This window comes from Sarcophilus harrisii, chromosome 1 (assembly GCF_902635505.1).
Source record: "Sarcophilus harrisii chromosome 1, mSarHar1.11, whole genome shotgun sequence".
NCBI classification, from domain to species: domain Eukaryota; kingdom Metazoa; phylum Chordata; class Mammalia; order Dasyuromorphia; family Dasyuridae; genus Sarcophilus; species Sarcophilus harrisii.
In genome coordinates, this window is record NC_045426.1 from 127554304 (window position 1) to 127570593 (window position 16290).

A 16290-nucleotide genomic window follows, 5' to 3' on the forward strand; every position below is an offset into this window, starting at 1 on the left:
TTGTGTTTCCATAGATGAACACAGTGGCTGACACATAGTAAGCACTAAATAAAGGATCAAAACTTTAAAATAGGTGCTAGAAACTGATTCTAACTCCAGGATTTAGCTCTTCAAACTTAAGCAAACATCAAAGTGGGGATGCCCCGAAGTGTAAAGCTGTGGTACAATACTTTTTCAAGATTATCTGATTCCTAGTTTTTCAAATTCTCATACCCCAAGAATTTTTTCTACTAATAGATTTCGCTAGGAGCCCTATATCTTGTAGTCTTAGAAATTTACCTGGAAAATGAAGAGATTGTATGACTAGGCCAGGGTCACACAAAGATATGCATCTCTGTCTCCTATGCTATACCAACCATAGAATTTTTATTTTGTTACTCAGGTCTTACAAACTTTCAACCTTCAGTGGTCCTCACCATCTCTAATTGTTAGCTACCGAATACTACTAGAGGAAGGTAGATAACCACAAAAACTAAGTCTATTGACAATTCTTCTTAACTCCTTGTTTCCTTCCTTCCTCCCTTCTCTCCTTTCCTTCCTTCCTTCCTCCTCTCTTTTACTTTCTTTCATTTCTTCTTTCCTTTCTTCCTTTTCTCTTTTCCTTCCTTCCTTCTTTTCTTCCTTCCTTGTTTGCTTTCTCCCTTCCTCTTTCTCTTCCTCCCTTTCTCCTTCCCTCCCTTTGTCCTCCCTTCCCTTTCTCCCTTCCTTCGTTCCTTCCTTCCTTCATTCATTCTTTCCTTCCTTCTGCCCTCCCTTCCTTCATCCTCAGCCTAATTGGGTCCTCACTATTGTGAAGTAACCTTTTTACCCTATTTTCATTAATTCTCCATCATGCTTCCCAATGAGCTAATATAAAAAAAGACACAAGCTACATGCATAGACATGATCTTTCAGTGACTCCTCTTCTCTACTCACTGGCAAACACCAAGGTAAAGTGCAGAACTCCCCATTTTAATGCACACTTCCTCTGAAGTTTCTTTGTCCCTTCCAGCTTGCCCTCCTATCCCAAAGTTCATTTTAACTTCATTTCATCATGATAAAAATATTGAAGAGATAGAGAGGCAGAACTGAAATACTATTTGTTTCAGCTCAGTACCACTCAAGGAGGGTGCAGAGGGCTAGGTCAATAACTCATTTTTAAAAATCACAAATCAAAGACTGAATTGCTTATCTGATTTTTAAGCTTCCTGGATTACCATTTTTGTTATTTCTGTAAAATGGGTCCAGTCTTTAGAGAAGTAGAAAGAAAGATTGGGAAATATCTCAAAAACATCCATTGTCATTAATGCTATTGAGAACTCCATTCTTTCCCCCAACTAAAACACAAATCCTCTTGAGGTCTGTCCTATGCCCAACAGCTAAAAAAGAATGACTTCTTACAATAAGAATTTCCACATTTTGCACTTCTGAAATCCACATTTCACAGGGGAACCCTTTTTATTTTTACCAGACATATTGAGAAGATGTATTAAAGAGAGAAACCCAAGTTCAGTCCAAAGAACAGAATTTATACCCTCTTTATGTTATTTTCAGCCATCTTGTGATGAATGTGCTATTACAAAGGCTTCCACATATCACTAAATTATAACTAATCTGTCTACAACAGAATTTGTTGCACTTCAAAAGTGTTTATAATAACCCCAAGCCAATGAACCAGAACTTTAAATTGACCAGAGATGGAGGGTGCGGGGCGGGGGGCAGAGGAGGAAAAAGGGATAGTTTTCAGGGGGCAAAGGAAAGGGGTCTGTTTTCAATTTTAAAAAAGCATAAGCTGATATCAAGGATTTATAGTCTTTAAAAAAACTGCTAGATATTTTCCTGCAATTTGTACAGATTTAATATAACATTCCCCTCCAATTCCACAGCTAATTCTGCACAGTGAAACTGTGATGCAATAAGATTGTGAATCATTAAAGAGAGATTAAATTATTTTCAGTGTTTTCCAACTAAACTAAGAAAGTGGACTCATCTAGAAAACTCAAAATGAAATCTGCTATCTATCTCCTGCTAGAGATGAGAGATTTAAAATTCAGAACCAGACATGTATCTTTGGACATGGCCAATATGGGAATTTATTTTTCTATACTATGCAAATTTTATGACAGATTTTTTCTTTAAAAAAAATTCAATCAGGGTCAGTGAGAAGAAAAGATAATAAATGCATCTACTAGCTAATATTTTAAAAAGAAAAGCTTGTGAATTCATACATTTAAGAAAGATTTTCAAATATAATTAACAAAAAAGAGTTTTCTGGTTAACTGAAGCTTTAAAATGTAATTATATAAATATTTCAACATTCCAATAAATTTAGTTTTAATCTGCACTGTATTTTACCTTTGTCCTCTTGGAATTGACTGCAGTCTTTTCAGACAAGAAAAGTTGGATACCTCTATATTGGGATGGATATCCCATTCCTTCCCCACAAAAGAAACCACATAATGACTTAATTTTTAATCCCTCAACAAGACACCTCACTAGATTTTCACAGAACACTAACAACTACATTAGTGTGCTTTTACTTTCCTGCCTTTCTGTTGAGATTAACCAAATTTCTTTACATCTGTCTCTCACTTCAAATGAAATGGTCTATGACAAAGAGTATTCAGTATTCCAGTCTTTCATTCCTTTAGATTTCTATAGCTAGAGAAAATATAATAAATATTTAAGTAATATCTCACTTACAAAGAAATAAGGAGGAAAATGTATTCTATCAACAACTTGTCCAAGATGAATTTTTTTTCCCTAAAATTCCCAACCTCTTGCCGGACTAAAACCTTGTTGATGAATTTGAACTTAAGACTTTTCCATCCTTTTCCATTATATTTTATTATCTAACAAACCTTTTGGGTTCCTCCTCAATGAAGGCTAAAGCCTCCAATAGAAAATACTGAAATTGTTTCTCAAAAGGCTTAGGGAAAAAAGGAGCAATCAGTTACTCCCATATCAATGTTAATCCAAGGGATGTACTTCAGCTTCTTCTCATTCCTGTCTAGTAAAAGAGAATATTCTGAAATGCCATTCAATTAAAACCTGAAGAGCAGGGCAGGGACTTGGAAGTTATCTAGTCTAATCCATTCATCTTTTAATGAATTTAATCATTTAGTCTCCAAGTAATTTTATCCTTTTTTTTTCCAGTGCCCCTTACTTTTTCACATTTACTTATTTTATTTTTAATTTATAGAATTTTTAAAAAGTATTTCATAGTGTAATATAATAAAAAAGATGATTGCACATGAAATTGCAAATCTATTATGTACAACTAGCTATTACTTTTAAATATATAATATAGTTATCATATAATTTTTTTTTCTTTTTTTCCTTCCCTAAATTACTACCTTAGTGATAGCTAGGACTCAACACAAATATATATGTATGTAAAATTATTTTATACAAATTGCTACTTATCTTTTCTTTCTCTGTATGTAGTGTCTTTATTCAAATGTACTTTATAGTTAATTAGGATATTTATAATAGTCAAAATGACTTGTTTGATCAACGTCATTCTTAAAATAATATTGCTATTACTATATTCTCCCTCATTTTGCCAGAAAGTGATGTGAAGATCGTGTATTTTTAAATCAACAGGAGTCAGGAATTCAGGTTAGGGAAAATGCCATCTTTTTCCGTGAAGAAGGATGGGAGGTGGAAAAGTCGGGATAGAATTGTGCACTGGAGTCAAGAAGCAGCTCGACCAGCAGCCACACAACCACACCGAGTCTCGAACCCAGCCCAATCTCTCCCCCCTTGTCTTCCCCTCTCTGCCTCCACCCACCAAAATCGCTTTCCTATACAAACATCAGGACTTGCAAGGAGAGTGGGAGGGACATTTTTATCCAATCATGTATAAATTAAAAGCCAATTATATCAGCCTCATGTTTTGGGACCTCAGTGCATTAAACCCCAGCCCATTACATTTCCCGCTTTTATTTTTGAAACGGTGGTCATGCCACCCTGACTTGGGAGGTCAACCCCAAGGAGGTGATCACACCTCCCTAACTTCTCCAGGGAAGGAGGTGAAAGCCCGAAAAAGGAGGTGATCACAACCTCCCTGACTTCTCAGAAAAGCGGGAAAGCAAAAAAGGAATATCAGCCCCCTGGACATCTCAGGAAGGGAGATGAAAAGACCAAAGGGGAAATGGGGGCAAAGCAGGTTTCTGGGCAAGGGTCTTTTATGCACAAATTCATCATATGGGAGGTATTACACAAGCACAACAATAACGAGAGGTATTAGGGATGACCCTCCCTGTCAGTCAGGCCGTGGGTGTAACAAACAGAATTGACACAAATAGCGGAATAGCAAACAATATAAATCAAAGGGTTTGGAAAAGATCAAGGTCCGGGTGGGTATTAAACAACAGCCACATACACCCTTTTCAGAGCCAAAGATAGTCCAAAACCAATCTTTGTCCATTGTCCATTCAGGGAATCCAATGATCCCCTGGTTTTGAAGTCCTGAAAAAGTCTTTTTATGTGTTAGGAATCCAAATTCCACAGATTTTGAAGTGTTGTAAAAGTCTATCATTTTCAGAGAATCCAAGATTCCTGAGAGTTTTCAATCCTTTCCTGAGAATCCAAGTTCCTGATTTTTCTCCTATGGCCGAGAACTAATGATTCCTGAGGGTTTTAAAGTCCAACAATCTTTGATATCCATGAGTCAAACCCCATAAGCCACGCCTTTCAATGGTGAGCAAAACAGCAACAACACCAAACCGATATTTCTTGGGTCTTCTCCTTTGTTTCAAACCTGCTCCTTCTCTGGATGGCGCGAATATGGCTTGAACCCATCATTTCTCCACCTGTAGAGATACAAGCAAACCCTTTCCCCAAAGCAGTTACCATCTGGTCCTTTTTCACCACTTTCTGGGCCTCCCATCACCTAATTATCTAAAGATATGGGTGTGATTGGACACGACCTTTGGGGTTTAAAACCTGTCACCGGACCAGTGCATCTTTTCAAAAATCAAGGTTAATAGTATAAAGAGTGATTTGAAGTTCTTAGGGTTACCGGGCTCCTTTCTTTTGTTTTTGGATAGTGTCTAAATTCTGTTTCTCCTCTCCACTATTCTGTCCTTGAGGAAAAAGATGCCCGTGGTGTGTAAAATTTATACTTGCCAAAAAGTGTAAAATGTTTCAATATAACAGGACCATTGTCGTTTTTATTCTTGTAACCCATAATGGAAATCTTGTGTGAAATTCAGTGACCATGGCTGTCTCTTTTGCTGGACAAAAGGAACCAAAAAAGGTGTCACCACAACATGGATGAAAGAAGACGACCAAAAGATTTAATGGGTCAATCCATTTGCCAGATTTCATTGGGTCTCAAACCCGAGGGTTTTTCCCGAGGCAGTGTAGGAGGGGAAAGGAAGGCAAGCCGTACAGGTGGGTTTGAGGATATGAGGTCCCAAGTACATGAGGCTGAAGTTTGGGCATACCTTATTAATAACATGATTGGATAAAAATGGTCCCTGCCCACCCTCCTTTAAGTCCTGATGTGTTGTATAGGAAATGACGATTTTGGGGGTGGAGGCAAGAGAGAGGAGGAAGACAAGCTGGGAGGTTGGGCTGGGTTCAGACCCAGTGCTGGTTTTGGCTGCTGGTGAGCTAGCTTTTGACTCAGCTACCTTCTATCCCGGGATTCTCCCACCTCCCGATCCTTCTTCACTGAGAATAAAGGCATTTTCCCCAACCTAATTCCTGACTCCTGTTGATTTAAAAATACACATCTTACATTTGGCGCCCAACGGTGGGAACCAAGGACAAGAAGTCTCCGTGACCAGGAACTTGGGTGAGTATTGTTTAGACAAATAAGGAACTTATTTTCTTAAAAACTAAACCTAACTTTTTTTTTTCAAAATGGGACAAATGAGCAAAGATTTCATCCCCCCCAACCCCACCAAGAGTGGTGCTATGGAAAGAATTGCTGAAGAAATACATGGGTTACTTATAACTTGGGAAAGATAAAGATTTGTGGGGATATTAAACTTTCATTCCCTTGGATCAAGAGGAGGAGCAGACTCTGAGATAATTGGGGTTGGACAAAGATGTTATACATTTAAAATATGGTCCCTATTCAATTTCCATGGAGGATTTTATTTTTAAATGTATTTAGTTAGCACTAAGAACCTTTGAAGAAAGAAAACCCTTGGCTCCTTCCATCTCAAATTAGCCAAATATATTAAGGAGGAAGACAAAAAAGATTAATGACCATATTCCACAGGGCATGGATACAAGTGATCAAGGGGGTGGTGACCTTTCCCTCAGGGGGTTTTGCCCCACCCCAGGAGCTCTCCCCCAACCCACCCCGGGATGGAGGGAGGAAGGGTGGGGGTGAGGGGACCAATTTGGAAAGGGGCTTCAAGAGGGTTAATGAAGGCCAAAGAAAAGGGGTGGAATCCAGGAGCTTAACCACTTATGTTTCCTGTGATTTCCCAGTCAATTCCCAGGTAAACAAATTGAAGATACATGTGGCTTTCTGAATAGGAGCTCGGGATGCAAGCCCAAAAAATAGTCAAAAATTTGGCACTGGGTACCTATGACCTATACAAAATAGGTCCAATGCAGACGTCGCAAGGTTAATTATTGTAGCAGCAATGAGCAAATTGGCAAGCTATCAAAAGCGTGGGATTGATTACAATAAAAATGATAAAGGTGAGGCTTCACAAAAATAACAAGGGCCAGATGAGCCCTTTTTTATTTGGGACGTTTGCAGACTCTATCCAAAGAACTAATGGGAAAATCCAAAACAGATGTTTTAATAAGGCAACCTAAGGAAAATCAATGAGATGTGCAGAAGGATTTTCTAGGACTGCCCTAAGATGCCCATAAGACGCTGTGCCACAGTGGGACAAATGCCTTTTATAGCCAGACATATGCAGACCCCAAATCCCAACATGGTAGAAGGGGTCCCTTCCAAGGGACTTTAGAAGACACCCAATGCTTTCTTGGTGTGGGCATCTGAAAGCTCAATTTATAGAGGCAGAATGGGAAAACAGGGTGGGGAAACAAGACCTAGATCCCATGTCCAAAATGCAACAGAGGCTTCCGGGCCTCAGAATGTCGAAGGTTCAGGGAACGGTGAGGGCCCATCCCCAGGGCCCAGGCAAAAAACACTTGGGGAGATGGCAGCCAATGGTGCACCCAGAAGGCCCTAGGGCGGGCCAATACCCCAATATGACCAATCACCGGAAGCCATATGATGGCAGAAAAGGGATTACAAATCAATCAAACCAGGAAGCAACCTGATGGAAAGGGATTACAATTAGGGAGAAAGAGTTGTTGCAGCTGAGTCGAAGATACTTGACCAGCAGCCACACCAACCAACTTAGTCTGAAACCCAATCTCCCCACTTGTCTTCCTCCCTCTTTCTGCCTCCACCCACCAAAATTAATTTCCTATACAACACATCAGGCTTGCAAGGAGAGTGGGCAGGGACCATTCTTTATCCATTCATGTATATTAATAGAGTATAGCCCAATTACTATCTAGCCTCATGTACTTGGGACCTCAGTGCATCAGCTCAAACCTCAGCCCATTACACAGTGATCTATCCTAGTGAGAGTGAGACTTTTCTTTGTGAGAGAATAGATGATAGATCCAGGATGCAAAGCTAGATCCCCAGATACCAATTCTAGCCCATTTTACTATTGCACCAAACTTCTGGATTTCTTTCCAAAGCTCCCTGAAAAAAAAAAGTCACACCACTAAAAAATGCCCACCATCAAGGTCAGAAGCTCTTTGAGGGGCATTAAATACTTACTTACCTAAGGAGAAAAATTGTTTTTAAAGTACTTTTTAAAAGTATAATAGATACTGTGCTGAGAACTGGAAAATGCTATACACACCAGACCTAGAAAGAGAATATTGAATTGCAGCAGGTAGTATTTATTTAGCCTCGGAGAGTTAAATATAACCATGTTTCATATCCTTGCAATATGCAGTCTATTTATAAATAGTACAATTGGCTATTTCATAAAGTCACCTCTGACTTACATTTGCAAAACATTTTTACGTACATGATCTCACTAGATCCTCACAATAACACCATGAGGTCAGAAATAGAAGAATTGTTACCCCCACTTTAAGAATCTGAGATTCAGAAGTAAAGTAACCTGGTTAAGGTCATACCTATTTATAAGGGAAAGGAGCTGGGACTTTAGCCCAGAACTTTGGACTCCAAATCCATAAATCTTTCCACAAGACCATTTTGCTTCTTAGCCATATCAGCTATTCCCTTAAATGTTTGTTGTGCACATCACTTTTTTCTTTCTCTGGACTTAAGAACTAGACTTTCAATAGTTTGGGGAACTCCCAGAATGGTTGTTGATGTTCAATCATGTCCACTTCTTCTGACCCCATTTGGAATTTTCTTGGTAGAGATACTTGAATGGGTTTGCCATTTCCTTCTCCAACTCATTTTACAGATGAAGAAACTGAGAGATCAGGTTAAGTGACTTGCCCAGAGTCACACAACTAGTAATTGGAACATAAGTCTTCTTAATTTCAACAAGCCCAGTACTTTTTCCTACTTACCACCAGAACGGAAACAATCTTAAAGATTTAGAGAAGCAATTTGGACTATAATCTAAAGTGGTGGAGCGCTGAAAAGCTTTGCCCATAGTCACATAGCTGGCATTTGTCAGAGTCAACTCAGGTCTTTCTGAATCTAAGGCTGACATCATAAGCTTTTATCATAAAATCATAAAATGTTAAAGCTGGATGGAAGACCTAAAAGATGGCTGCTTGACTTTCATTTGACAGATGAGATCTGAGGTCTAGAGAAGTGGGAGGAATTGCCAAGCTAGGGCTAGATCTTCTATATTAAGAAATCCAACCTTGAATTTTGCCTAACCTTAAGTGTTTATATAGAAGAAGGATAAGACTGGGTTAAGATGTTGTCCCTAGCCACGGGAAGCTTAACTCTAGTTGGAAAGATAAAATTAAAACATGAAACAATAATAAATAATAAAAATGGAATAAAATGCTACATTGTGTGGAAAAGCTATATAAAAACTAGCAGAGTTTGGAGAAGTTTGATAGGTAAAGACAAGAATGCTTAGACAAGATAAGAAGTTATGAGGTTTTTTAAAATTTCTATTAATATCTCATTTGTGAATCATCTATATTTTCAATAAAGCACCTTGCTCCACCCCAACCATCTCTTATTATAGGAACCAAAAGGGAAACAGAAAGATGGAGATGAGGGAGAAGATAAAAAGGGCAAGAGAGACAGAGAAATAGACAAAGAGACAGCTAGATTAGACTAGTCAGAGAGACACACACAGGGAGATGAAGATACAGAAACAGAGAACGAGAGAGACAGAGACAGAGAGAAGGGGGGAGAAGTTCAATATAACAACTTATATATCAACCAATTTTGACACAGCATGAAAGGTTCCACACGCATAATTTCCTGCTTCTTAAAAGAAAAGAGGAATATGCCTTCTTATAACTCTTCTCTGGGACCATTTTTTTTTAAACTAAGATTTTACCATAATTAACCAGCACTCAGTTTGGATGATTTTGTTGTGCTGTGCTGAGCCTGAAGTCAGGAAATACTTAAATACTCTAATGCAAATTTGATCTCATATACTTAGTAGTGTGATGCTGGACAAGTCATTTAACATTGTTTATCTCAGTCTTCTATTAAAAGGAGATCATTACAGAACATACCTCTCAGGGTTATTATGAGGATTAAAAGAGATCATATTTGTAAAGTCTAATACCTAGCACATAGTAAATACTGCAAATGCATGCTATTGACACTATCATTTTTATCATTATAATAGAATTAATATTGTTATTCATAATGCCATTGTTTTCTTGTCATTACATATAGTGTTTTCCTTATTTCATCTTTTGTTCACAAAGATATTTCCAAGTTGGTCTGTATTTTCATTATAGTCATTTCTTACAGTGAAGGCATATTCTATTAGATTTTCAAAGCATCTTTGTTTCCAGTTCTTTGCTACAATGTCCCAAAGGATTCTTATCTAAACTCCCATTCTCACAGGGTTCCAGACAGAGCTATGCTGGAGTCTGCTCCAACTAACTTGCCAATGCTTACTGTTAAAATTTTTACTGTGGATATTTATAATTCAGAAATTGGAAATCACTACAAATCAGGATTTTGATTTATTGCTTTATTGATTTCTAGACACAAAAAACATTAATAATGCAGAATAAATTTAAATGTTTGCTTACATTCCCCCTCCTCAAGAGCTGGGATGTTAAACATTTAGTAGCAGACCCCTGAATTGATCTATAAACATTGTTTGACATAGCAAGAAGGTAGCAGCAGAAGGTTTAAGAAGCAAAGTCATCATCAGACTGGAGGTCTGCTAACCGAAAGATAAGAATAATAATAATAGTAGATACATATAGCACTTTGAGATTTGAAAAGTACTTTATATTCATTATCTCATTTGAGGCTCATAATACTCCTGATGCAAGAGAAATATTACCTCTCCCTCTCACAATTCTAAGAGTATGCCAAAGAAATAAGGAGAGTTTCCCTCCAAAATGATCAGTAGAGAATCATTTAGTCAACTAACCTTAAGTAGACTTTAGAAAAGTCTATTTATTAAGGAGAAAGAGTAAGAACAGATGATAGAAATCTCCTCTCTAAAAGCTTGAGACCTACTCTTCCACAAATACAAGAAGTCCAGAAAAAAGTGGGCTCAAGCTTGGAGAAGATTTGAAACAAAGGATGACCTCATAGCTCCTGTCTGCCACAAAGTGCTCAAGAAGGTCCCCTTAGGCATGGGTGTAGTGTCTTTGCTGAAATCCTTGTACAACCGGTTGCTGGTCTTTCTTGAAGAGAAGCAATGACATCACAAGGGTAAGATCCTGACAGGCCCTGAATTGGATTTAAATGAGGTAAAGCTGCTCAAAGTCATTAGTCAGATATCTCCAGAGTCATCAGGTTCCAATGGCAAGAGAAAAATATATATAACTGGCAATGACCCAGTGTGCAGTAGTGATCTTGGCCTTTTTCAATGAAGGTCTTTCCCAAGTTTCAGTTTAGATCCAATCTATTCTTGACTCTCAAAGCAGGAACTGAATCAACTACCCCAGGAATGACACAAATAAAGTCCAACATCTTCTAGACATTTTGAAGCTCACAAGTTCATCTTCCAACCTAGGCCAAGGAAGGAACCAAGGTTTCTCCTTTCTACCAAAGAAATTTTTTTTAATTGAACCACTAATCATTTGCTAGAGCTCTCCCATTCCAGCTATCTTGAAGCTTTTATATAAGTCCCAGAGGGCATGGAAAAATCTGTTAACCACCTAGAAGAGACTAGCAATCATTTCATTTCATTCAATAGCTTTAAAAAATTTTAATATTTAGTTTATCACCTATCAATAAAATTGGATGATCAACTGGGCATCTTATCATTGAAAGTGGAGTGACCCAACTTGATTTGGTTCATCGATTAAATCACCCCAATTTTACCCTAGTAGGAAGAGTGCTACTATGAATTTTCATATATATATGTGACCTCCTTGTGGCATCTGTCTAGCAGTGGGATTTCTGGCTCAGAGGATATTGTGGGGGTTTTTTGCTTTCTTAGCATAATTCAAAAGTTTTTGTTAAACGGGAGCTAATATTTGTACTTTATAGTATTTATGAGAGGCGGTGAATGGCTAGCTTAGGCAACAGGCCTCAGAGCCAAGAAGCTTGTTTCAAGTTTTGCCTGTGACTTGCACCAGCCAAGTGATCCTGGGCAAGTCATCTAACATCTTAGTGTGCCTTAGGCAATTTATTAAGTTGAAAAGCAATTATTGGTTGGCAGTGATAAAAGCAGTCGCCTCACTGAGAGAGGTCTCTATTAAGGACATCACACATTGGAACCCTGCCTTCCCTTTATAATTTCAATGTTTATCATCATTTACCAATTTCTAATTTCTTGTTAAGAATGAGACAGTCATGGGTAAAACCTTTCTTCTCCACCACCTCTCCTAATTTACATGTAGAAAAAAAGTTAACAGGTAAAAATGGTCAGATTTCACACGGTAACAATGAAAATTTTTTAAACAATAATAGGAGATGATTACTGTGATTTGGAACCCATGCTTTCATTTTTATAGAACTGTTTTCTCTGCCCAACAGGTCATAAGCTTTTGGGGTGATCCATGCTTTAAAAAAGTATTTTGATTCCCAGCCGGCCCCCCATCCAATTTCCTTTTGAGAAAAGCATATTACAGCGGAAAGTTACATTCCCTGTTGAATGAGGTTTGAAAATAGTTTAGCATCCTTTCTCATCTGAGCCATTTAAACCCCAAATTGCCTTTTGAAACCCAAAACTTCCTCCCAGGAAAAGCTGGCCTTTTGTGCCCTTAGAAAGGGACTTGATTTTTTTTTTTTTTTAATATATTTTCTGCATTAGAAGGGACTGAGGGTTCGTTCCTCTGCCGGCAGCGTGTGGAGTGAGGGCAGCCAACGTGGGTTATAATGGGGGTTTTCCTATCGGCAGGTCTCATCTTGTTTTTGAGAAACTTTAGGCAAAGTTGAGAGTTTGGAGAAAGGCTTTTCCCCCTCTCCATACTTGGTCAAGTTCCAGGTCTTTCCGGAGTAATGTCAGGTTTCGTTCCCCAGCCTGGAAAAGGAGTCTTGCTCAACCCGGCTGGTGGTTCCTCCGGGGCAAAGAAAACAAAATACGCTCTCATACTTCTTTAAGCGAGAAAGGGCGAGATGTTATGTAATTAAATTTCGTGTTCTAAAAGTCCGCTGTGGAACGAATAATCATGAAGACTTCCAGTGTTCTCCGTGTGTGCGTGCGTGCGTTTCTTCTCAATTTTTCCCGGTCCCGATTTTGCGTTTCCAGTGAAAGTGAGCTGACAAAGCGTGGAAGGGGGACAACAAAGCGCCGAGCCTACCCCGAGAGTGCCAAAACCAATCAATATTGCAGAAACCCCGGGGTTCCTCCTCCTCTCTCCCTCCCTCTTCTGCGAGGCTTTCGCTCCCCGCCGCCCCTTCCCACTCCCCCAGCCCGGATCCCAGTCTCCACCCCTTTTCTTAAGTTGCCCTGATAGTAAGTGGCTGTTTCAGAGCGGAGCACATGCGGAGTGTCAGCGCTCGCCCGCGCCTTTCTCCCCGAATTTTGTTAGCCCCCGCTCTACCTGCTGCGGGATTTTTACCTGGCCCCTTGCCTCCCCGGGCTCCACTCCACTGCGGAATCTGAAAAGGTAAGTTTAATACCTGCAACTCTTCCCCGGTTTCAGTTTTCATCTTCTGGCTTTGCCAAAGTGTTTTGTTTTCCGGGGCAAAGGAGTTGGGAGAGCGAGCTAACTAGCCATTTTGGTAGTATTTGAATCCAATCGTTCCAATCGCCTTTCCTAGCCCGTATTTATCATTCAGGAGAGGCTGCGGGCAAATTGTGGCCAAAGATGCGGTAAGAGAAGCAAGATGAGTGGGTCCGTTGTAAAGTTACTGAGGATGAGAGTCTCTCTAAGTAAAAGAACTGTTCGCATTCTTCTCCCCTTCACCCCACCCCCAAGCGACGCGTTTATCTAATACTCCTGAACATAGTCCTGCACAGTCATTCTCGCCCCCGCCCCTCATACACTCACCACCTGCAATCTTATTTAAGAGTCCAAACTGCTAGACAGCTCTTTTCCATACTCATTATTTTGCTGCTGAAGAATCCCTCAAATTTACATCCCCCTTAGCTATAGGCAGCATCACCCTCAGACATCCACAGATGCTTCCAATTCTGATTTTGATTCATCCTGGCGAGGATCAGCTATGAATTGGAAAATATCGTAGGGCAGTGGAATGGAGCCCTGGACTATCAGAACAACTGACTTCCACTTAGGAAAAAAAAGTTTTTGCTTAAATGGTTTTTTGAATGATCAATGGCCCTAGAAACTATCCACATAAAGTTTAGATATCAAAGAAAAGCATTTGGAAAGCCCCCAAATTAAGCAAATCAACGATAAAATTTCCTCATCGGTGTATTTTTATGCAATAGAGACAAATGCTACTTTCTAGTTTGTAGTTATAATAAGTGAAAATAAATTCTAGTCACTGATATTTTACAGATGTGCTCAGAATACTTTACACATTTTTTTTTTATGGGAAAAAATAGTTACCCACATAAAACTGCCAAATCTATTTCCATGGTATATCATGTATCCATGTATTCACTAATGTGATCTCTATCTATCTATCTATCTATATCTATCATAGATAGATATAGATATATATCTATATATCTGTCTCTTTCTCTATCTCTCTGTCTCTTTCTCTTTCTCTCCCTCCTTCTCTTCTCTCTCCCTCTCTTTCCATATTTATTAGTTGAAATAAATATTCTGACTTTTTCTCAATGAAAAAAAGGGAAGCCAGTGTGTAGCAGAAAGACTGTGACTTCCAAATTTTTAAATCTTGTGACATTTTATATTAATCTGCATACATTTGCAGTATGTATGTAAAATAAACCATCAAACATTTATCAAGCACCTTTTGCATACCATAGAAGTTAAGAAAGAAGTAGAAAATAGTCCCTGCCAGCGGCATTTAGATTTTCATACTTGCACTCAAGCAAAATATGTAGTCTGTTCTTGAATCCTGGCACCTGAGAAGTTGCACCGCTTCTTAACACTAGGCTTTCTCTCTCTCCCACTCCAGATGATGTTGTACGATGTTATTTACAGACGGGACCAGTAAGTAGAACTGATTGATCATTCCTGAAGTATATGACAGAGTTCTGTGTCTCTTGTATTTTAGCTGTGCTGTCCAATACAAGGGAAGCATCTTGGGTTTTTCTGGAGAGGAAATTTGGCAGTTCTGATAAAAAAAAAATTCAGAGAAGACAGCACTCCCTGAAGCTCAATGACTAAAAGCAACGGAGAAGAGCCCCAACCTGGGGGTAGAATGGAGCGGTTCCAGCAAGGAGTCCGAAAACGGACACTCTTGGCTAAGAAGAAAGTACAGAGCATCACAAAGGAAGATGTTAAAAGTTATCTATTTCGGAATGCCTTTGTTCTCCTCACTGTCACCGCTGTCATTGTGGGTAAGTCATTGGATCCCAGAAGTGTATCTTGTTTCTCCAGGGCTTCTGGCAGCCCAGGAAAGTTATCAGATGAGCTAATTGTGAGTGATTAGGAGGCTATCTCCAGTTTTCTTCTGGATTTGTAGATATTTATAACAGAGCAGTTTGTTGGCCTGTTTGGGATGATATGTAGTACACATGTGGGAATCTGGTGGGAACATCATTAGATGTTGTGCTAGATTGTAGTTCATATAGAGAAAAGAAAGTATTTCAGAAGCAAGTGAGTTATAAATGGCAAAGGGCTGTGTAAACTATAAAAAGTCATACAAATGTACAGAATTGTTATTATTATTATGACTATTCAGAATGGAACTATAACTATTAGACAGGAGCAATTCTTTAAAAAAGCAAACTGGATTCTGCCAAAATGCAATTACCATACGATTTCACTTCCACTTAAAAAAAAAATGTGCAATTAGCCTGTCAAAAAAGGAGAGATACAGGTCTCCAGTGTTAATTATAGGGTCATTGGTTGCTGGGCAAAAGCCAGATTATTAGAGCTGAGCAACCAAAGGAAGAATTATTTGGGAGGAGGAGCTCTTTAAGCAAGAGCTACAAAAGTTCAATGAAAAAAATGCTTTTATTTTGTTCAATACTTTCCCTTGCACACAGGGCTCTTTCATTCACATCTTTATAAAATTGATAGAACTTTTCTGAACTTCTAAATTTATGAAATTTTTCAAGCTATTATTAATTCTGCATTGTAAGAATCATGTGGATACTAATCTGTATTAATGAAATGTTATCATTTTGCTTGACTGAAGTTTTACAACATTTTCTTTTGTAACTTCCAAAAGACATTAACTCAAGAAAGGTGCTATCATATTTTCATATTTAGCATTTTTACTAGGCTAGAATACAACCTTTAAATTGGCTACTGTTGTAAAAAATGAATATCCCAATTTTCAATAACTTCGCAAAAATGACAATAAATTAGGTTTTGCTAAAATATCACTATGAAGAATTTTGTCACAGTTGCAAACACAGACTTAACCATGATTTCAGGCTTATACATAATTAACAACTGGTCTTCTATAAACTAGTAAAAATTCAACAAATTACAAACGCAAATTAAAACATCCACCAAAATATAAATAACAACCTAAGTTGTTCTAGTATAAAATGAAATCTAAGTGAAAGAGTCATTAGCATCACAAAGATTTGAGCAAATAGATTTTGATAATACTGGCTCTGGTGTTAATTCCTAATTGATTGACCAGTTGGTTGGTTAATCATAGAA

The 16290-nt window shown here is 38.5% G+C and overlaps 1 protein-coding gene across 4 annotated transcripts in view; it reads left to right on the forward strand.

Moving 5' to 3' along the window:
- The first annotated feature begins 12998 nt into the window (after positions 1-12998).
- SLC1A3 (solute carrier family 1 member 3) overlaps positions 12999-16290 on the forward strand; it is a 107502-nt gene continuing 104210 nt past the window's right edge. For 2 of the 4 annotated variants that reach the window (XM_003759929.4, XM_031964189.1), the window contains exons 1-2: positions 13001-13185; positions 14726-15011. In XM_003759929.4, the coding sequence (XP_003759977.1) occupies positions 14831-15011 (181 nt within the window). In that variant the 5' untranslated portion in view covers positions 13001-13185; positions 14726-14830. Of the gene's footprint in view, positions 13186-14626; positions 15012-16290 lie in introns of all 4 variants that reach the window. The other 2 variants (XM_023496130.2, XM_031964182.1) reach the window with 2 other exon arrangements.